The sequence below is a fragment of the Microcebus murinus genome, chromosome 5 (assembly GCF_040939455.1).
Source record: "Microcebus murinus isolate Inina chromosome 5, M.murinus_Inina_mat1.0, whole genome shotgun sequence".
NCBI classification, from domain to species: Eukaryota; Metazoa; Chordata; class Mammalia; order Primates; family Cheirogaleidae; genus Microcebus; species Microcebus murinus.
The window spans coordinates 24,785,202-24,807,766 of record NC_134108.1 but is presented as its reverse complement, the minus strand read 5'-3'; the positions used below and the strand labels follow the sequence as shown (position 1 = coordinate 24,807,766).

The 22,565-nt window shown below is 42.8% G+C and overlaps 1 protein-coding gene across 3 annotated transcripts in view; it reads right to left on the bottom strand.

Annotated features, from left to right (window-relative positions):
* NHSL1 (NHS like 1) overlaps positions 1-22,565 on the bottom strand; it is a 133,152-nt gene continuing 110,587 nt past the window's right edge. For 2 of the 3 annotated variants that reach the window (XM_012748041.3, XM_076002923.1), the window contains exons 5-7: positions 7,207-10,443; positions 6,524-6,656; positions 1-2,827 (exon numbers count right to left, since the gene is read on the bottom strand). In XM_012748041.3, coding sequence (XP_012603495.2) covers positions 2,092-2,827; positions 6,524-6,656; positions 7,207-10,443 — 4,106 coding nt within the window. In that variant the 3' untranslated portion in view covers positions 1-2,091. Of the gene's footprint in view, positions 2,828-6,523; positions 6,657-7,206; positions 10,444-19,656; positions 19,789-22,565 lie in introns of all 3 variants that reach the window. The other variant, XM_012748042.3, reaches the window with a different exon arrangement.

Sequence of the window (22,565 nt, the reverse complement as noted above, 5' to 3'; positions counted from 1 at the left end):
CTTCAAAATTGTTTTATTCAAAGCAAATTTAAAACCTAATAGATATTTTTCTTTAAGAACAGGAATTTTTAAATAGTTTTATAATTAGTTTTGATGTTGCTTATCTTACCTTGAAATAAAAGATTTTTATATTAAGTTAAAGATTTCTGATAGCCATGTTCATTCTAAACTTTTTTAGGTAGCTACGACATTTCATAATCAAAAGCCAACACCACTTTCCTAAAATTTAGAAGAAACGATCCTTATGTCAATGTAGTAGACAATCGCTCCAAATGTCAGGTCTTCATTTCCGGTTGTGTGAAAAGAAGTGTTTTGTTTTCTTCAGAGAAGGGAAAGAGCCTTAATTCTTTAGGTTTGTTTTTGCCTCAAAGACATGTCTAAAATAGGTACCTAAAGTTTTCTTTTATACGCCTTGTGATGACTTGACCTGTGCAGTCCAACTGTTAGATGATATTTTCATACCAGAAAAAAATGGCCATTTGGTAACTACACTGGATTTAAACCAAGAATCTCAGCATTGTCATCCTAGGTCCTTCCAATGAAGAAGACAAGAATCTGGCTTATTTAACTAACAAATAAGGGGGCCAAAGTACACAGAAGTTGGGAGGAAGCGAGGGAGGGAGGAAAGGAGGATATGGGTCACAAGAATAGTACATTAAAATAAAGACTTTACATAATTTTCTCCCACCTATGAAAGTATTGAAATTCTGCTTGGAGAAGATTAGAAGGTAATTAGCAACTCAATTATTTAAAAACAAATTTTAAAATGCACAAAACAAATGATGCAAAAAAACCCACCCTTTTTAATCTAAAAACTCATTTCCCAGGGCTAAATAATAGCCAAGCCCTACCAATTTTTATCAGTTTATTTGACTAACAAGAGCTATTCAGCATTTTCTTCAAAGTAAGATAATATATATAATAGAGTTTGATAAACCTTTCTAAATTAGGACATGATACTGCAGGCAGTTCAAGGAAAGAAAAATAGCCATAACTTTTTCTTTGGTGTAACCAAAAGGATATCCAAAAAGTTAGCAAATGCTGACATTTCAAGTGATAGGAAATTGCCAAATGGAAGTTTAAACTCTGATTTAAAAAAAAAAAAAAACTGTTGTCAAAGGAAAAGCTCCACCCACAGTTCGGTAGTGCAAGTTCTCAAATTTAAATCTGCAAAATAATTTCATTTATTAGGCAGGAAACCAATTCCAGCAGTGTATCACCTACCCCTCCCCTCCTCTCCTCTGTCTCCCTGTCTATATGTCCGCAGGTCACTTCAGTTCTCAAAGGCCCCAGCCGCTACTCAAGAAGGAAATGCATTAAAAAATCCCCCACGCTTCTAAAAAATCCAGGCTAAAAGTTGTGTGTATGCGGCTGCACAGCAGCAGGCACCAAATTACAGCGTTGCCACTTTCACGTTTGTCATGTTTACAAAAAAAAAGAAACAAAGCCTATTCCCACCCCCCCCCAGAAAAAAAGTACCTGAACCAATTCGTCACTCAGCCCTTCCCCAGCTTCTCTGCGCTCATCGGGACACGCCTCCCGCGCGGCACACATGTGCATACATCCCCGCGCTCTGTGCATTAAGAACCAGCAAATCTACCGCCTCTTTCGTAGAAGCAACGTCTCCTCCCCTCTCATGGAACTCTCGAGTTTCCAGAAACAGAATGCTTTGAAAGCGGTTACCACCTAGTCCAGAAGACTCCCAGCTTACTCTACCGAGCCTAACTCTGGCTTGCTTTCTCCTATTTCTGTACATGCTGTTGGTGTGTGTGTATTTTTTTTTAAAAATAAAAAGTGTTCAAAATGCACACACACCCCTACACTCCCCCAGTATTTAGGAAAAAAAAAAAAATCTTCCCCAGGAAGCACTTTCAGAAGTTTAAGCTTCTACTTGCTTTTAAGCCACAGGGCAAGTGCCAAGTTGAGTCCTAAATAACCCTCCGCTCACACTGCAGGGCTGGCGACGCTGCGGCCACAGCACACACAGTGGGTGGCACCCTAGGCAAGCCAGGCGAAGGCGCCCGGCGGGCTTCCTAGAGCGATGCATTGCTGTCTGTCCCCCATGACCGGGGGAGAGGCACGTTCCCGTCCCTAACTCTCCTCCCTCGGAGAACCTCCGCGCGGCTCTGCCGGCCCCCTGCCCTCCGCACTGGCTGCCCCATCTGCGGGGCCAGGGGCCCGTGGCCGCAGGGAGGCGGCAGGCTCCTGGGCGCGGAGCGGGCCGCCCTCGTCCATCTCGTCCCCGGCCAGTCCGTCCAGCGAACAGCGCTCGGCCGCGCCCAGCGCCGCGCGCGCCCTGCTGTCCGCCGGCTCCGGGGCTTCCCCCTCGCCCTCCGAGATGACCGTCATGGGGCTGCTCTGGATGCGGTTCCGCACGCTGTACCTGCTGCTGGCCGCGGACGGCGGCGTCCGGCTGCGGCCGTACCTGGGGCCGGAGAAGGACAGACTCCGGGGCATCAGCCCTTCGTTCTTGGCCCACTCTTCCTGGGCCCTTCTGTTCTTGCTTGGGGAGCAGCTGGACGGGCTCTCGGGCGTGTCTGGCGAAGGCTCCGACCTTGATCTCTGGAATCGAGGGTCTGTGTTCTTGAGCATCTCCGCCGCCGACATGCGGGCGCTGGTGTCTGAACGACTCCCCTTTTTGAGCAGCAGGGCTTTGAAGTTGTCACTGCTGGTGCTGCTCTTTCGGACGCTTCTCTGGATCGATCCCACTTGCTTCGGAGAGGCCAGGCTCGGGGCAGCGCCGGTGGGTGTCACTGGCGGGGAGGGAGAATGGTTTCGGGAGTGATCATCATCTGAATCTTTACGGCCAAGGACTTTCCTTTTGGATCTGAGATTTAGCAACATTAAGATAAAGGTTAATTCCCAGTAGGCCACAACCATCCTACTTCCCTTATCACATCTTCAGGTCACCACTGACTTAATATTTACTTTAAAAGGCTTATTTTATGTGTTTTCTCTATGATCAATACAATAAAAAGCACAAGTTAAAAAAAAACAAACCTTATTTTAACTATGGAAAACTTAAAATACCCATGCAAAAAAAAGACAATACATTCTTTGACCACATGAACCCATAACTCATCAGGGATAATCATTAACTATGCCATCTTTCTTTTATATCCACCCTTGCTGGATTATTCTGAAACAAATCTTAAACATCATATTAACTTACTTTGGATAAGACCATTTCCAAAGTTTTAAATAATTGTTAGTTTTCATTTAACTCTCCCAGATGGGCAATATGAGTGAATTTCACTAGCTGACCATCTTTCTTTCTACTCTTCCTTTTCATTTTTGGTGGTAGTTCTTGAACAAGCGTAATAGACAAGCAACACCCAGAATATCCCCTATACTAAGATATGCCCCAGAACAATGCTACAACTTTATATTCTCCGTCATTATAGAGTTTGACATAAAATCAGTCTACCTCAGCTTTTATAGGATCCTGTGTTAACTTCTAGAAATTCACTTTTCCAGAAAACAAGAGCAAACCTTCTGGGCTGGATCCGTTTCATGATCAAGTTCAGAGAGCCTCACACTGACCAAGAAACACGAGGAACGGGAAGGGAGAGGGGAAGAGGCGATCAGGGGAAGTAAATGTTGCCTGCAGGTACTTCTTGTCCTCAGTCTCTAAGGACCTTGCTGTTCAATGTATTTTCTACTGCTAGTGACATAGAGATGGCATAGCTGATGAGCCAAGTGGTCCCTTGCCGGTCTGTTCATGACAACAACTCAGTGTGTGTGCACCTCTCAGCTAAGCGCAGGTGGACTTGTTTTAAAAAAGCTCGACACAGTTAATGAATTAAAGATGTCAGTATATCTCTTTTCCTGCTATAAAATTCTAGAGTATGCAGCAGACAAAGGTTGAGAGTATGGTATCTGTATGTGCAGATGAAGACTGAAACCGAGCGCTGCCACTTCTAGCTGTGTAGCCCGGGACAAGTTGCCATCCATGCCACACCTCAGTTTCCACACTTTTTATAAAATGAGGGTATGATAATACCAACCTCACAGGCGTGTAAAGACCAAATGAGCTAAAGAACCTCTGGGGTTACATACGTCCCACTGCTGAAGTGTCCTTGTTCTGTCACCTTATGCAAGTTAAAATTTCTGATTGTGTTTCCTTCTGAAAAGGGGGAAATAACAGTGTATAGGCCATAGTTTGTCAGTAAAGATAAATGCAGTAGCAGCCATAAAGTATCAGGCATATAGCAGGTACTTAAGAAAACTTTGAATGTCATATAGGGGAGAGACTTATTCTTTTTTGCCACCAGGAAAGGCTTTGGTTTTTCATAGCCCAGATAGCAAGGCAGAGGGAAAGATAGGTCTGTGTTGGCTGCCCTTGGCTTGGTGCCCCCAGGGTCATCTCCATGATTCTGGTCAAAAACAAGCCACCAAAGCGGAGGGCAGAAAGTGGTAAGCACCCAATACAGAGTCTGAAGAGTGGCCAGAGCTGCTGGGGTACCATCCCCTCTGGGACTACAGAACGTGGCCTATGATACTTTGGTTCCACGGTCCTCCTCAGTGGTGAGTAAGATCAGTGCCCTAGTGTAAGTAATGACCAACTGACAACATCGCAGAATAACAGCGTCTCCAAATTGCACAGATGGAAAAGACTTTAGAAAATGGTCTAGTCCAACCATTTTGGGTTTCAGAGACAGTAACTGAGGACTGAGGAGTGAAGTCACACAACTTGTTGGTATGACAATTAGGACTTGATGGGGTATCTTTCCCCATCTAGCACGTGGCCTCATCCCTCATACTGCTTATTCCCCAAAGCAGCTCTGCTCATCTCATTCTTTTAGGTATTGGCTTGCGAAGTGATTTTTTGTTTGGTTCTTAAATGGTGAGGGTGTGCTGAGATCTACAAAACAAGCCACAACTAAACTTGATTAAAGCTATGGCCTTTAATTGTAGATTTAGAATTAAGAAGGAAGATGGGATTTTATTGTTGATTCTGAAGAGCAGCTGCCCCCTAAAATAAGAATGAAATCTAAACACATGAATTCTTTGCATATGCGTATACATACATACACATATATACGTATTTTTAAAGAAGATGGCTATAAAAGTACTTAAATAGTTAATACTGGCTTAAAAACTAATTACTTCAATAAATATAAAAACTTCACACCTCAACTGGTGTTCTACATTTTCCATCTGGCTTTAAATCTGAAGCGAATTAATTTGCATTATAAAATTTGAAAGCTGTGCTTCAACTTAGATATTCTTTATTTTAAATTGTGAGCTTAAGTGCTAAAGGATATAAAAACAAAGCCTTAAAAAACACAGACATTAGATGGAGCTTTACTATGTCTGCTAATATATTCTCAACGCTACAACAGAAATTGGCACGTCTCCTTGCTTTCTCTTTGCAATCCACTCCTGAGGCCTACTTGGCCTTACTTCTCTCATGCACGCACAGAATAATACAAACTAACCAATTTCTACATCTGCAGTAGGAAAAACCACAAATTTTTCAGTGCCTTAAGAAGGCTGCCAAAACAAAATATAGAGGAGACCTTTGGCATATTTTTAGGAAAGGGATGCAGTAATTTGGCCCCACAACAGTTGGGTTTTTCTCATTGGAACCAAGTATGTGATACACAGAGCAACCAGGCAACACAAATCTCTATGGATTGCTATTATAAATATGTATATGCCTGTATATTTAGCAGCCCAATGCATTCCATATTAAATGAAATACTTTGAGTCTTGGAAGGATCTCCTAACAGATTCCAAATGGTTTAATTTAATTCAGAAAATATTTATTGAGTGCTTATCATGTGTCTAGTATGGTTAAAGTTGGAAACATCTGTGCAAACTTCTAGACATGCACTAAAGTTGGTTTCAAAGAATGCATATTTTTCATTTCCCTGTTTTGAGAAATAATTGGATAACTAGCTACCTTTTTATTTCTAATAAGATCAAAGAAGCCAGTCAGTGCTAAAGGGGGCAGTCTTTTTCTGATGCCAGTAGATGGCACTAATGGTATACAGTAACGAGCAAATTTAATTCGTTTTGCTCCTGCTTAAAAAAAGATTTACGCTTTTATAGAAACATTTAAGCAGCCAAAGAAATTGTACTATAAAATCCTGGATTTTGTGAAAAATGAAAAAAAAAACACAAAAGACTAAAACAGCCTTAGGAAGGGAGTCCTCCAGAGCTAGTCTGTGCATCCTAAGCTCACAGAACACAGCATTCCTCGGCCTGCCCTGGACCACGGCTGCTTTAACCCAAGTCCTGTTAATACTCTTACAACTGACACATTGTATTCCCTGCCAGCAAGAGCAGCGCCTAGGTATCACGTTTATGTCATAAAAATCAGTGGGACAAAGTAAAACAGAAATTGGAGTCAGAGGAAATAAAAGCTATAGAAATCCACTTAAAAAATCCATAATAAAGTTAATGAGTCATGACTGAGAGACAGAAGAACCCTTTAGAAAGAAAAAGAAATTGAGAAGCCATTTGGAGAGCAGGAATTATAAAGTAGATTAAAGTAAGAGGAAGGCGTTTTAGATACCTGTGAATGGCTGCGAAAAGGTCTTCTGTGGTCCTGGGTCTACTGGGGGTCATCACCTCATCACTCCCGTCTTCCCCGGGGAAGTCGCAGGCCTCTGAGGAGGACGCGGCTGTGTCGGTCTGCGGCTCCCGGGCTAGAGAGAAGCAAGCCAGCAGGCACAGAAGATGCACAGTGACTAGAATGTCAGTCCTCAGCCAACCTTCCACACACGCTGCTTCCCTGCCACTCCTGACAACGTGAGGACCGCAGGGAGATGCGGTGGGGTCTATAGTTTGATAGTTTACAAAGATGGGGGAAATGACGCCAGCCCCACAGCCAGAGCTCATTCTTCTCTGTTAAAGTATAGAACTCCCGCTGAATCTCTCTCCAATTTTTGTTGCAGCATTTCTTTGCGGCTCTTCACAAGGGAGATTACTCACTGCTATTTAACACCCAGGCTGCCACAGATCATCCCCGACCCCCTATTTTTCTGCCATTTCTTTAGGTCTAGATCTTTTTTTAAAAAATTCGTAACATGCAAAGTTGGTAACTTACCCTGTGCAGTAGCACAGGAAGCCCACACAGTGCTGGCTTTAACGTGAATCTAATCGGATCTACCTGGCTTCCACGTGGGAGCACTGGACAGCCCCACTTGGCTCAACTGCATATGGTCACAGGGCACAGGAGAGGGAAGCCAGACTCACCCCCTCCGTCCTGTCGGGACAGGCAGCTCTCCACGTAGCCACCACCATCCGCGCTGTTCTCGGCTGGCTCTTCCTGCTGGGGGGCAAGCGAGGTATCAGGCTGTACCATGGGCACATTGGCTTCCACTCTGCTGGGGGACACGGATCCTGCAGCTCCTCCCTCAAGAACTGAGCTGCTGGGGTGCGTCGCATGAGAGCCGGCTCGAGCTGCAGGACTCTCTCTCGTGTCTTTGCTGTGTGCAGAGCCCTCCTCTCCCCTCGTCGGGCTGGGCACGGCTCGGAGGGCTTCGCTCACAGTCTCTGCAGGCTCCGCTGCAAAATCTCTCTGCGGAGGTGGCACCACCAGGAACAGTTTGGGCTTCTTGGAAATGGGGGGTGGTGGCTTCCTGCTGGGTGAAGAGTCGGGGAGCACGCTGGTCCTGGGGCCAGGCCCAGCCTCTGCCTCCCCGGCGCTCGGCGGGCCGCCGTGCTCGGCTGCACTGCCATGGTCACCCTGACTCGAGCTCTTGGCAGGCGTCAGGAGCGAGCTTGTCACGGAGACAGGCTGGCTTTCACTCTCCATTTCATGTGTGCTATTTCGGGATTTCAGGAAGGCAGATGGCTTTAAGTGGTACTGTGGAGCAACTGGAGTTCGTTTTTCCTGAGCTGTTGGATCAGACGGCAGTGCCGCCCCGGCGCCCGAGTTCTTCCTCACCGGCCGCAGCTGCACCATCTGTAGCGCCTCGGTGGTTATGAGGGGCATGGGGGGTCTGCTGCTCTCCTCCTTGGCAGAAGGCGGCCTGAAGGCCTCCCGGGAGGACTCAGGCTGGCTGGAGTTGGGGAAAGGCGGCCTGGGGTCTCTCATGAATTTGGGGTCGAGAGGTGGGGCAGGAGGGGGCTCCGAGGAGGGTGGGAGAGGCGGAGGTGATGGCAAGGGCGCAGAAGAATCTGGAAGGAGGGGGCTCAGTAAAGTGGGGGCAGGAGGAAGGCACCCGTCAAGGGGGGAGCAGAAGGGAGTGAGAGCTTCTGGTGGCGGAGGGGGGAACACGGGAGAGGGAGGCAGCGCAGGGCCCTCGGGACAGTCAGCCAAGGGCGGGGGAGGCGGGAAGAAGGGAGCTGGCGGAGGAGGGGGGTCCCCCAGGGGCCCTGCTGAGGCTGCATCCAGCTTCTTCATAGTGCCGCTTCCTTCCGTCGAAGTGTTAGAGGACAAAGAAGTGGACGATGAGGAAATGGACACTGAGGATACCAGAGAGGACTTCCTTTCTGGTACCTTGGGCTTGGGCTTCCCCTTCCCATTTGCTGGTGACATTGATTTTAAAAACACAGGCACGGGGGTGAGTGCTGTGGGTGTATTTGACTGGCTGGAATACCCACTGGATGGAGAAGTGACTCTGTGTGACTTCTCCGGCGATGTGATCTTTGGTTTGACGGAGCCGCCGGGCACTTGGGACAAAGCGGCCCTGGGCCCTTCCTGGCTGTGGCGGACTGGCCCGTTCCCAGCGGGCTCCCCGCCGCTGGCCGTGCAGGCCGCTCCTGGGGTGCCCGGCTCTTCCTGCAGGCCCGTGAAGTCGATGTAGTAGCCCCACGGGTCTGTGTACTCCGACTTGACGCTGCTGGTGTCGCTCTGCGAGGGTGTTACCCCGCACAGCGAGTAGACGTTGGGGGCGGTGGCGGAGGTCATGCTGCTGCCGGCGCTGACCGTGCTCTGGCTCCGCGACCGCGGCAGCCAGGGCTCCTCCAGGTCACTGCAGGGGCTCTGGGAGGGCGAGCTGCCGCCCTTGCCCGGGAGGCTCAGCTGCAGCGAGTGCTGGAGCGAGGCGATCAGGCTCTCGTTGAGCACCTGCCCGTTAGACTGGCCGTTTTTCTTGGGAAGCCTGCGGAGCGAGTCTGTCCTGGAGGGTGGCAGCGGAGGCTTCTTTGCTTTCTTCAGAGAGATGTTTCTCGAAAGGGATTTATCATGGCAATTTGACCGGTCCCCTTGGTTTTTCTGAGCCCTTCCATCAAACACATTGACCACGCTGTGCCTGGGGTTCCCAAAGCCATCGCTGCTACTGCACAGATTCCCAGACCCCCGTCCAGAGTCGGTGTGCATGGACGTGCAGTAGCCATCGTGGTCCTCAGAATACAGCGACCCTGCATCCTCTTTGTTGGACGTCTGGTCCAAACTGCAGCTGCTCATGTTACTTGCCGGAGTGGAGTACCCAGGAGTTGCCACATGTGGCTTCAGTGGGGATGCCCGCCCATTACCGGGGGCTTGGTTTTCCCAGGGCTCAGAGCTGCCCTGCCCTCCGCCCCCCGAGTAACTGGACTCGCTCTTGCCATCCACGTCCTGTGGGTGGGCTGGGAAGCGCAGGCTGCTTCTACAGTGATATGGCACGGCTTGGGACCCATTCTCCCTATTTGCCGGGGCATTTAGACAGACCGCGGAATCACAGAGGGACAGCAGTGTGGCTGCCCCCGGCGAATGGGTGTCTAAGGCTTGAGAAAGAATGGCGGGGTGACCCTCATTCCAGTAACAGCGGGCAGGCTGGCGGTCATCTCTCACAGCGTGCCTAGAGATGAGGTGGTCTCTGGATTTTATCTTTGCATATGATGAGCTGGTAATTTTACTGTCCAACAGCCCTGAATTCTGAACCGGGTGAATAACGATGACCTCCGAGGAGGAAGACAGCGTAGCATTTGGGATGATGCTGGTGGAATATGTCGCATGAGGAGAAACCACGCATGCTGGGCTTGTTACATTTTCACTCTCAAAGTGCCTCAGCTCCTGGGATTTGGGCCTCAAAAGTGTTCCAGTCCTTGAGGCACCTCCTAAATGTCCTAAGTGTTCATCCACTTGTGGGTTACTCCCTTGGTAGGGGAAGCTGCCATCCATGTCTCCTGCAGGGCCCAGGGCACCCGGCCTCGGCTCAAGGGACTGAACGTTCGCCCTTGCTCCAGAACGCGGCAGACTATGGAAACCAGCATCGCTGTTGAGGCGAGAAGGGAACACGATACCCGCAGAATCGCTCAGCACGGACATGTTGCCCGAGGAGCCCGAGAAGTGGCTCATTTGGGCAGCAATGCCTTGCCCCTTCTGTGCCCTGATTCTTCTCATTGATGGTGGCACGATTTTCACGTCCTCAGTCTGACAGCTGGAGTCCCTGGTGTCTGAGCGCTGCCCAGCAGACCGACAGCTATTGAGCCTTCCTAGTGTGGAGTAGTGGTCTGGGGCGAACACGGAATGACCATCACCATCGTCCTGACCAGTGCCAGACGCTGGAGATAAAGCAGAAAGAGGCTTGTTATCTGCAAATAAAAATCCATAATTTATCACTTGTTCCCTCACCCCCCTGACTACTGTAATTTTTTAAAAAAACTCTTTTCTATTTGATTTAGTTTCTCTTCTCCTATAGGTACCTAAGTGCATTTCAATAGTTACTGATAGCTCTAAAATAAAAAATCCTTATTATGAATTTCATGTACTTCTCTTAATTTCTACTTCAAATCCCCCTATAGCTTGAGTGCTGCATACGGAATGCTCAGGTAATCCCTTAGAGATCAAGGCTGCTGAGTGCTCTATGGGGTATTTACTTTTCAAGTAAGCACCTCTCCTGAATCTTGAAGATTCAGGAAAATCTTCAAGGTAGCCTTTCTGCTACCAGGTAAACGCACAGAGCACCTATCAGGCAAAGGTGCATCTTTCCCAAAGACAGACGAATGTAGTAGCTGAACAACAGGGTCACAGAGAGACCGTGCACGAGGGATGCGGGTATAAAACAGTGTTAATTACATTAATTCTTTATGTCACAAGGAAATCCTAAGAAAAAGAAAATTGATTTACAGGCCCATCTGTGTTTCAAACATTTCATTATCCATCTGAAGCCATTATCATCTGTCTGTGGGTGACATTCAAAACTCAACTGCAATCTGTTGTGTTCTGACGAGGGGAAACCAGCAGGAACTGATCCAGTGAACATTTCTTCAAATGTGGGTTATTCATTTGTTGGAGCTTTACAACCAAACAGACAGTAGTATTTTAAAGAAAGAAACCCAAGGATGAGCAGAGAGGGCAGTGGATGAGGGAAAACCTTACTTGTAGATAACCAGATTTCAAACTACCCAGGAAAGAAGGGAGCTTTAAAAGAAAAAAAAAAAAAAATCACAAAACCAAGAACTTACCCAAGCGTACTGAGAAAAAATAAGTCAATCCTTAGGACAACTCAAATCTTTAAAAACAGTAGTTAAACCACAGTTCTTGCTATGTTGTCTTCGTCTAACAAAGACCTGAAAGTACCTCAAGGCTGGGCTTTGCTGAGCAATGCTAGTCCAGCACAAGCACCTGGATATGACACTGGTATGATGGGATTCCTGCCTTCCCTCACCCCCAAGTAACTCACTATTGCACAGATTGGATATATAAAGCCTTTCGCTCACCTGGATAGCAAAGAGTATTACTAAAAAGGCAGCAATGTGCTTGTATCACCCTCAAAGGAGATGTCAGCCTGCACGGAGGGCTCCCCAGCAGCAAGCCTTTTCCTTCACTGTGATGATGAAGAGACATTTTTCTACTTGTATCTTTAGCAAAGAGATCTATTTTCTGTTTTCACCCTCTGCCAAGGAAGTACTCACTGAGCACAGACAGACAGACACAGAGGAGGCTGTCTCTTAGAAAGAGGGGAAGTAAGCAAAAGGGCAGAAACAGAAGAAAAATCCACTTTGAGGAAAGAAAAACAAAAGGTGCAAGTTTTTGCCATTTGGCAACTAAGAAGATGGGAGGTTGAACTGTATTGGTGTATCATTTTATATGAGTTTAATTCCAAACATTCGAAATACTTCATTCCATTCAACAATGGGTTTTAATATCTTTTTCTTTCAAAATTGTAGTAGTTCTTGCATGGGGTTAGTGGCAGATATTTAACTACTTTTAAATACCACAAACAAAATCCTGATACTTTTGGGTAATAATTTTGAATGTGAAACCATTCTACTCTTCTGAAATAGAAATGTAGCCAATTCTTCACCATCTATAGCTGAGTATAATGTTCTTATTAAAATAACAATGTTTCCTAAAGATTTTAAAGGTATATGAGAAATTAATATATAATTTATCATAAGGACCACCAAAATTCTATTCCCAAAACAGACCTTCCAATATTTTCACAGTATAAAAAGTCTCATAATATTATAGAACACAAATGAACGCTATATAGTCATACCTCATTTTATTGCACTTCACTTTATTGTACTTTGCAGATAATTGTGGTTTTTTTGTTTTTTTTACAGATTGATGGTTTGTGGCAACTCTGTGGTGGGACAAGTCTATCAGCACCAATTCTCCAACAGCATGTGCTCATTTCAACCTCTCTATGTCACATTTTAGTAATTCTTGCAACATTTAAAACTTTTTCATTATATCTGTTATGGTCATTTGTGATCAGTGCTTTTTTTTTTTTTTTTTTGAGACAGAGTCTTGTTCTGTTGCTCTAGCTAGAATGCAATGGCGTCAACATAGATCACAGCAACCTCAACCTTCTGGGCTTAAGCGATCCTCCTGCCTCAGTCTCCCGAGTAGCTGGGAAGATAGGTGCGTGCCACTGTGCCCAGCTAACTTTTCTATTTTTTGTAGAGACGGGGTCTCACTCTTGCTCAGGCTGTTCTCAATCCTGAACTCAAGCAATCCTCCTGCCTGAGCCTCCCAGAGTGCTAGGATTACAGGCGTGAACCACAATGCCCGGCCAGTGATCTTTGAGGTTACTATTGTAATTGTTTTGGTGTGCCACAAACCACATTCACATAAGACAGTAAACTTAATGGATAAATGTTGTGCATTCTGACTGTTCCCCCTACCAGCTGTTCCTCCATCTCTCTCCTTCTCCTCAGGCTTCCCTATTCCCTGAGGCACAACAATAATAAAATTAGGCCAGTTAATAACCTTACAGTGGCCTCTAAGTGTTCAAGTGAAAGGAAGAGTCACACATCTCTCACTTTAAATCAAAAGCTAGAAATGATTAAGCTTAGTGAAGTAGGCGCGTCAAAAGCTAAGACCAGCTGAGAGCTAGGCAGGCCTCTGGCACCAAATAGTTAGCCAAGTTGTGAATGCAAAGGAAAAGTTCTTAAAGGAAATTAAAAGTGCTACAGTGGAGAACACATGAATGATAAGAAAGCAAACAGCCTTATTGCTGATATGGAGAAAGTTGTAGTGGTCTGGATAGAAGATATAATCAGTCACAACATTCTCCAAAGCCAAAGCCTAATCTAGAGCAAGGCTGTAACTCTCTTCAATTCTATGAAGTCTGGGAGAGGTGAGGAAGCTGCAGAAGGAAAGTTGGGAGCTAACAGAGGTGGGTTCATGAGATTTAAGGAAAGAAGCCTTCTCGAGAACATAAAAGGACAAGGTGAAGCAGCAAGTTATCCAGAAGATTTAGCTACAATAATTGATGAAGGTGGCTACACTGAACAACAGATTTTCAATTTCAACGTAGAAGAAACAGCCTTCTAATAGAAGATGGTATCTAGGACTTTCATAGCCAGAGAGGGGAAACCAATACTTCAAAGCTTCAAAGGACAGAGGGACACTTTTGTTAGGGGCTAATGCAGCTGTTGACTTTAAGTTGAAGCCAATGCTCATTTACTATTATGAAAATCCTAGGGCTCTTAAGAATTATGCTAATTCTACTCTGCCCATGCTCTATGAAGGGAACAACAAAGTCTAGATGTTTACAGCATGATGCACTGAATTTTTAAGCTCACTCTTGAGACTTACTGCTCAGATAAAAGGATTCCTTCATTGACAAAGCACTCAGTCACCCAACAGCTCTGATGGAGATGTACAAAGAGATTAATGTTGTTGTCATGCCTGCCAACACAATGTCCATTCTGCAGCCTTGGATTAAGGAATAATTTTGATTTTCAAGTCTTATTATTTAAGAAATACATTTTGAAAGGCCTTAGCTGCCATAGACAGTGGTTCCTCTGATGAATTTGAGCAAAGTAAATTGAAAGCCTTCTGGAAAGGATTAACCATTCTAGATACCATTAAGAACATTTGTTATTCATGGGAGAAGGTCAAAATATCAACATTAATCAATTCGGGACCAGCGTCAACTATAGTTGATAGCCACAGATGAACACACATCGACTTTACCCAACAGCCGTGATATGACTTTTCTAATTTTTCATTTATCAAAATAAAATTGTGAACATTTAAAACTAATGTAATGAAAACATATATGTATATGTTACCTATTCTGATTTACATTACAAGTAAAGCTGCCTGTAAAGTAAAACAAGCTTTCAGTGCTTTAAAGCTTTCTTCATCACACAAGAGCAGAATGGATTCGTCGTCGATGCACAGCACAAACTATACTGCGGACTATGAGTGCCAGCTGTGGGCAAGGTTTCGTGGCTGGTGAGCGCAGTACCAAAGTGGTTAACAGGAGTTTGGAAGAAGTTGATTCCAACCTTCATGCATGACTTTGAGCAATTCAAGACTTCAGTGGAGAAAGTAACTGCAGATGTGGTAGAAAGAGCAAGAGAACTAGAACTAGATGTGGAGCCTGCAGATGAGACTGAATTACTGCAATCTCACTATCAAACTTGAACAGATGAAGAGTTACTTCTTATGGATGAGCAATAAAAGCTGTTTCTTGAGATAGAATCTACTCCTGGTGAAGATGCTATGAATATTGTCAAAATGACAACAAAGGATTTAGAATACTATATAAACTTGCTTGATAAAGCAGTGGCAGGATTTGAAAGGACTGACTCCAATTTTGAAAGAAGTTCTACTGTGGATAAAATGCAATCAGGCAGCATTGCATGCTACAGAGGAATCTCTGGTGAAAGAAGAGTCCACTGTACGACAAACCTCATTGTCTTTTTTTTTTTTTTTTTTTTTGAGACAGAGTCTCGCTTTGTTGTCCAGGCTAGAGTGAGTGCCGTGGCGTCAGCCTAGCTCACAGCAACCTCAAACTCCCGGGCTCGAGTGATCCTTCTGCCTCAGCCTCCCGAGTAGCTGGGACTACAGGCATGCACCACCATGCCCGGCTAATTTTTTATATGTATATATATATCAGTTGGCCAATTGATTTCTTTCTATTTATAGTAGAGACGGGGTCTCGCTCTTGCTCAGGCTGGTTTTGAACTCCTGACCTTGAGCAATCCGCCCGCCTCGGCCTCCCAAGAGCTAGGATTACAGGCGTGAGCCACAGCGCCCGGCCCTCATTGTCTTATTTTAAGAAATTAGCACAGCCACCCCAACCTTTAGCAAATCACTACCCTGGTCAGTCAGCAGCCATCAACATCAAGGCAAGACCCTCCACCAGCAAAAAGATTACAAATCTCTGAAGGCTCAGATGATCATTAGCATTTTTTTTTCCAGCAATAAAGTATTTTTATAGTAAGGTATGTGCATTGGTTTTTTTTTTAGAGAATGCTATCACACACTGAATAGACTACAGTATAGTATAAACATAACTTTTATATGCACTGCAAAGCCAAGAAATTCATGTGACTTGCTGTATTTTGATATATGCACTATTGTGGTAGTCTGGAATCAAATCCGCAGTATCTCTGAGGTATGTCTGTATTGATTAAAGAAGAAAACAAACTGCAAACAAATGTAGACCACTTAGGTGTTGCTCAAAAGCTTAGTGGGATTTAACCGATTATAAAACATAATCTAAAGAAATAATTATGTATAATTTGTCTGTTTCTTGTTAATACTATAAGAGATCTGCAATTTCTAAAAAATAAATATAATTAAGGATAAGAATCTATAAGTCAATTTATTTAAGGTTTAGTATATGAATTTTTAAAGAGTCTTGTCAGGTGTTCAGTATTGTTCCTAGTACAAACTATCAAAAATTATTTATGAAGGGATCCCTTTAAATGAGGGTTTTTCTGCTTAGGGAATCTACATGGGGATAAGTTCAGTAGTCAAATATAATTATAAACCAATAAAATAATCCTATGTGATTCTAAAAGATGAAATCTTGTAACATGATATTCAGATAAGTTTCTGTGTAGCTTTAAGATTAAAGAAAAAAATTGAAATGTCTAATTCATTTAAATAGAAGACAACAAATTATAAGTCATCAGATACACTTTGGAAATAAACACTAACTATCATACCTTGATTTTAAAGGGTTATATATCTAAAGGGTTAATATACTAGTATATAGCATACACACACACACACACACACACACACCACACACACATACTACCACAGTAAGAATCCACTACTTACAGACTTTCAAGTAAAAGCTGCATATAATTAAATATAACTTTCTAATTCATGGAAGCACCTCTGTATGGCTACATTTTTTAAAAATCCAAAGCCCCTGGCAACTTGGACAATCTCTGGCAGAGAGGGTGCATCTTTCCTAGTGTACGCCTTTTCTTTTTTGTCTAATTTGTTGGACTGTGCCATATCTCCCCCTTATATTTTATATCTAGAGGAGGACTAATTTTAAAGGAAACAAGAAGTATCTATTTTTGATAATCATTAATTAGGTAGTACAAGACTTCCAAACTAGAGTCCTTATAAGTGCAAAATATTGGGAGAAAAGGAAGGCAAGAATCAACCAAAAATCCTGAAAGGACAGAGCAAATAAATATATGATCTAATTTTTTTGCTAAATAAAACTGTATTCAAATGTTATCCTCTCATTTTATCCACCAATCCTCCAACTAGCCTGCCTAGAAAACTGGGGTCCTTATCTCGTTGTCTTTGTTTGTTTGTTTAAACTAGCTCTAACTTAGATACAGTTGTCTCAGTTGACCTCCAGCTGTGGTCCTGTCACTGACTCCAATGTCACTGACAGTATCATGTCCTGCAACAGCCACAACGCAGATGATGTGGGGAAAGCTATTTTCCTTCCTTCAGGATCTGTGTAGTTCCATGTACTCAATCACTGATTTTAAAAATACTAAATTTACAGAAGATATGATTTACGTCGCTGGCCAGATCATTCTAGTTAAGGTCAAAGAAGTAACTGAGTTATTGGCTCCATACTGGTTGTTTCAGTAATAAAGGTGATAAAAATGTTTACCTTTCTCATTCTAGGTTTCATATTATATATGTACACAGACAATTCATATTGAATATTTATGTGTATGTGCATCTTTATGTGAGCCAAACTATCCTTATACTCTTTGCACAAGGTTGTCCTACTTTGGTTGGGAAGTCACTTACAACGTAGCTTACCCCAAGACATCAACTTTCTAACTTTACAAGGGAGACTAACTGCCTGTCCTTAAAGTCATTCCTTTATGGCACATCTCCTAAAAAGACCAAAGTATAAATGTTATCGGAGTGCTTTAGGAAATTAACCCATTAAATACCGTGTTTCCCCGAAAATAAGACCTACCCAATAAAATAAGCCCTAGCAGGATTTGTGCAATATTAGCCCCACACTGAAAATAAGACCTAGTGATGGGCGTGGCTACACAGCGTATCTGCACAACCCATGCATTTCTTCGTGGAGCAGTAAAGATGATGAGCAGCCCTTCTCATCTGCCCCATCATGACAGCTACTATCCCAGAGGTGACCGGAAAGGTGCGGGCAGCCCCACCAACAATGTCGGCTCCCCCTGTCAGGTCCCGGACATCTTGTGCATGCTGCAAGCTGAGGCTTTGAGTGGAAAATAACACACCCCCTGAAAATAAGCCCTAGGCCTTTCTTGAGGAAAAATAAATATAAGACCCTGTTTTATTTTCGGGGAAACACAGTTACTACAGAATATGTGAGTACAGATAATTTCTTAAATTAGTTAGTTGTCACCTCAAGAGTTAAAAATGAAAGAGTCTGAAAGAATTAAGACACAGACAAGTTGAGAGGAGAGGGAGAAAGTGCTATGCATCAGTGAGGTGTAGGTTGGAGGATGGTGCCTGGAGACCTTGGGTAGTTACCTGGAGAACCGGCCCACGAAAAGCAGCAGTATGTGGGCCACGAACCAGACAAACTTTACAAATTCCACGGGGCAGTTGCAATCTTGCCTTTGCTTCTAACGAACCCTTCTGTTATACAATAAGACAAGCACCTGTATACCATCTGGGTCACTGGAGTTAGAGACCTGTTCCTTTAGTTTAACTGCTGCTACAGTCTAGGTGGCAGAGCACATATACTGCAGGATTGGACAGCAGTAAAAGAGAAAATGCCAGGAAAAGAAAAGTGAATCTGCCCCCCTAATACAAGGCATTCAAGCAGGGCTGCTGGGGAAAAAAATACAGAAGCACAATGTATGTAGCACCCAGAAGCTGAAAAACCACCTCAAGGTGCTGTCACAGATATATTATTATTGCTAAGATAAACCCATTTTTACTAAAAGACTAATAAGCAATTTCAGAAATAATGACTCTGAGCTTATAGACTAAAACCTTTGATAGTAAATAAAACTAAATAAAAATGTCAGGTGAAAGTAACTATTAGGAAATAAGTCCACAGGATGGCCGAAGAGGAAGAGGCAAATTTCAACACAGGTAGTAGTAAGTTCCCTATAATAATGACCACAGGAGCTATTAATATTATGATTATAGAAGTGCCAGGTACTAAGTGCTTCACATGTATAAATTCATTTTGTCCTCCAACAACCCTATGAAGTAGGTTCTATTAATATCAACAATACTCATTTGTTGAGTGAGGAAGTAGACTCAGAGGTGAAGCAACCAAGGTCACCCAGAGTGAGTGGCAGGGTGAGGTTTTAACTCCAAGCACCCCGGCACCGGTGCTGCTCCTGACCCAGGAGCTCTGCTATGCTGCTCTGCAGACATGCCTGCTAGGCCCCATAAAACAACAGGGAGAGGAATTAATATAGAAAGAGGAAAATGAAAGGATTACCCCACACATATAAAGATAAGCAGAAACAAAATGGATGGGTGAATAATGAACTAAACAACCCTTTCCATCAGCCAACATTTTTTTTTCTGTTTCCTGCTTTTATCACAGGTTGAAAATACTAAATAAAAAAAGCTATGAAATTGTTTCATTGAAAATAATGAAGGCATTATCCAACATAAATGACTATTTTCTATCATATTGACATTTACTAATAATCCCAGACTGCTGTTTCTGATGATAAAATACCACCAGTATTGTCAGGATAACCAGTGAAGTCATTCATCATTTGAAGTCAGTTTTAGGTTTCACGAAAACTTAAGATCTAAATGAAAAGTAAATTTAATGGTGGAAATACCCCGTGTTCAAGGTACATAGAGATGATGATGTAAGGATCAATTTCTATCACTCTAGTTAATAGTTTTCATACAAGCTCTTCTCCCTGTACCTTCTCCCCCAAATCCAGTAAACCGTGTCTGCATGGGATGTAAGATTTGCACCTAATGCCTCATTCAGGAAAGAAGCTGACCCTCTGGGGCACCAACGGCTATCAGAATGTATCGATTGTTATAAGCATCACAAATGAGGTTAGCGTAGTAATGCCGAGCAGCACTCAGGGGCGAGAGAACACAGTTCTGATGAGCCATACCTAGCTCCTTCTGTATGTTGTCAGGGACTCCTGTAATAGTCTTTCTCCTTTTGACTTTCTTCGGTCGTCTTACCAGAGTGTCTGTGTAAATTACAGACCGCCGAAGGCTGGCCTGGCGATCGAAATTCTCCCCTAATGCAGAGTAGTAGAACAAGCAAAGCAATGTTATTTTCAAGCAAGCTGACACCATGCACTTTCTTCCAGAAGCTTGTTGTAAAATGATAAGAAGGGATTAATAATGATGTTAGCTAGTCATATGATGATGAATGCTGAAGGGCAAAAAAGGAAGAAAAGCACATTATCATCATAAGGCTGTTTTCCAATTTGTGTGTCCTTCCAAAGCAAGCACCTTGCTCTCATTGTCAAATGAGCTGGATGGAACAGCACGTGCAAGTTTGTTAATAATGCACTGGAAAAGGGATTGTGTTATTTAAAAGATGGAGCATTTTGGAAGTGTTTCATATATATCCTCTGGTCACCAAAACCACTCTGCATCAGCATGTATGTGGTGATGGCAATGAATATGTTTTATTTATCTGGTCACCCCCCAAGACAAACATAATGTCTTATCTTGGGTGATGAAACAAGTAACTTAATCAAGATGAATGGAGAACTTTTTCTTCAATCAAAGAGTCTGACAACTATAGTGAAAAATTAAACGCCTTATAATGATAAAGCACTTTTGCCACAATGACACCCAGTAGCACTGCTGTTGTTAAAGCTGAACTGCTTCTTTCTGTTTCATAATTACTTTTTAAAGCCGAACTTAATCCAGACATTTCAGGCGATGTTGCAATCAAACCTGGAATGCCACATCCACAGGACTTTTTTTCCTTCTGGAGTGTAAGCTTGGGTGATTAATACACCATGAGAAACGATAAAATAATAAAGTGTGCAACGGTATCAGTTATTCGTGGGTCTGCTTGAAATTACTTGCCAGTTTAATTAAAGAAAGTTTTACAGCATAACCTTTTTGTATGGTTATTCTCCTCAAAAAGTAATTTTAAAAATATATACATACACACAAATTACAAACTTCCATCATTTTACTCATAAGAACATAAAAGCATTCACTCTTTTTGGCAATACTGACGTAGATTCAAAGTGGGTATGTTGTGGGTAATGTAACTTCTATTTTGATAATACTAAATTGTGAATTTTAACCAAAACAAAGGACAAAGATGTGAACGATCAAAACACATTTCATCTACTGAGGAACCAACTTAAGTAAATGCTTGAAAACTTTACAAATGCTTACAACTCTGTTGCTAATGAGGAAAAATGGAAATGATTGAGAGAAGACCCTGAAATATCAGAAGGTACCATTGATGTGAAAAATGGGTCACTATGTGCAATAGCATAAATGCTTGTAAGGGGCAAGTCATGACTTCAGTGGTTCACTGGTTCCCTGCAGTAGAGGAAAAAAACTTCCTTGTAGCAAGACATTAATGGAGAAAACAGTATGTGCCTATAAACCCAGCTACTTGGGAGGCTCAGGTGATAGGATTGCTTGAGCCCAGGAGTTCAAGGACAGCCTGGACAATATAAGCAAGACCTTGTCTCAAAAAAAAAAAAAAAAAGAAGGAGAAGAATAGATAAAACATTAATAGAAAGTTGTATTTAGTCTGCAGTTTGCTTCTTAGACAAAAAGAAAGATAAAACCACCCAAGCTCCAAGAAAATTGAGAAATAAGCCATATGATGAGTATGAACATCTACGTCACACCCCACATTAAAGGCACCAAACTCTTCATCTTGCATTGTGACCTAAAAAGACTGTCTCCTCTACTGGATTATACATTTTTTGTGGGTAGGGACTATGACGCAGGTACTTTAGCTTCCCTGATGGCACTCAGATAATGCCTGGCACAAAGTAGTTAATTTAATCCCTCACTTTCACTGAAAAATTATATTAGTCATAGTTACTATTTAGAACTAAACTTAGGTAACTCAAACATCTGTGTAAGCCAGTTTACAAAAATCATTTGTTTACGTACTATATTTATCATCCAGGTGGAAGAGCTGTTGTCTCACATTTCAAGTGTATTAAAGAATACACTTATATATACATTTTTTGTTTTCCTCCTCACCTCTTATAACATGCCAAGTGCCCACAGAATTATAACTAAAAGTATTAAATCAATTTTCACTGTGCTAATGTTCCACCTCTATGCCTGGTGGGCTGCACTCTGAATTTGAAATTTTATATTTCTTAGCATTTTTTTTTCCTGCTGAGCCTTACTAAAAAGATCAAACTAGAGGTTCAATATTCACCCTAACGAATGAGCACATGACAATTTCCTACAGGAAGATAGATACATTTTTATCTCAAAAATCTTCTAGGACTTTAGAAATATATACTTCACAGAGCAGGAAGCTGTGTAACCTGTGTCAATTCATCACCAAAAGTGAAAATTTTAAATTTATTGCTTCTTTATACCAGATTAACAAAACTAATCATTTAAGGAATATATGTGTGTACATGAACACACAGAGCTAGCCAATGGATCAATAAATACGTAATTAGGTATTACATTTAATTTTGACATTTCAACAAAATGTTAATCACTCAATTAAAAGTAAATTGCATTTTGACATAACTCATATTGCTCTTTCTTTATTGTCATTCACCTCTCCTGTGTGGCATTATAAAGGCCGTCTTTTTAGCTCTATTTAATTCTTACCTACTTAGTCATCAAACAGGAGAGAATTAAAGCTCAAAGATGTAACACTGTCTTCTGTTGTGACAATTTAATTCATTGCAAATAATTCTTTATTCGTGAAACTCTACTGACTCCATTTTAAAATCTCCTAATATCAAGATAATATATTTCACACTAATTCCATTAAGGATTGCCATATTTCATAGCACAATCTTCTTATCTTGTAATATTATTTCATAGGCATTTA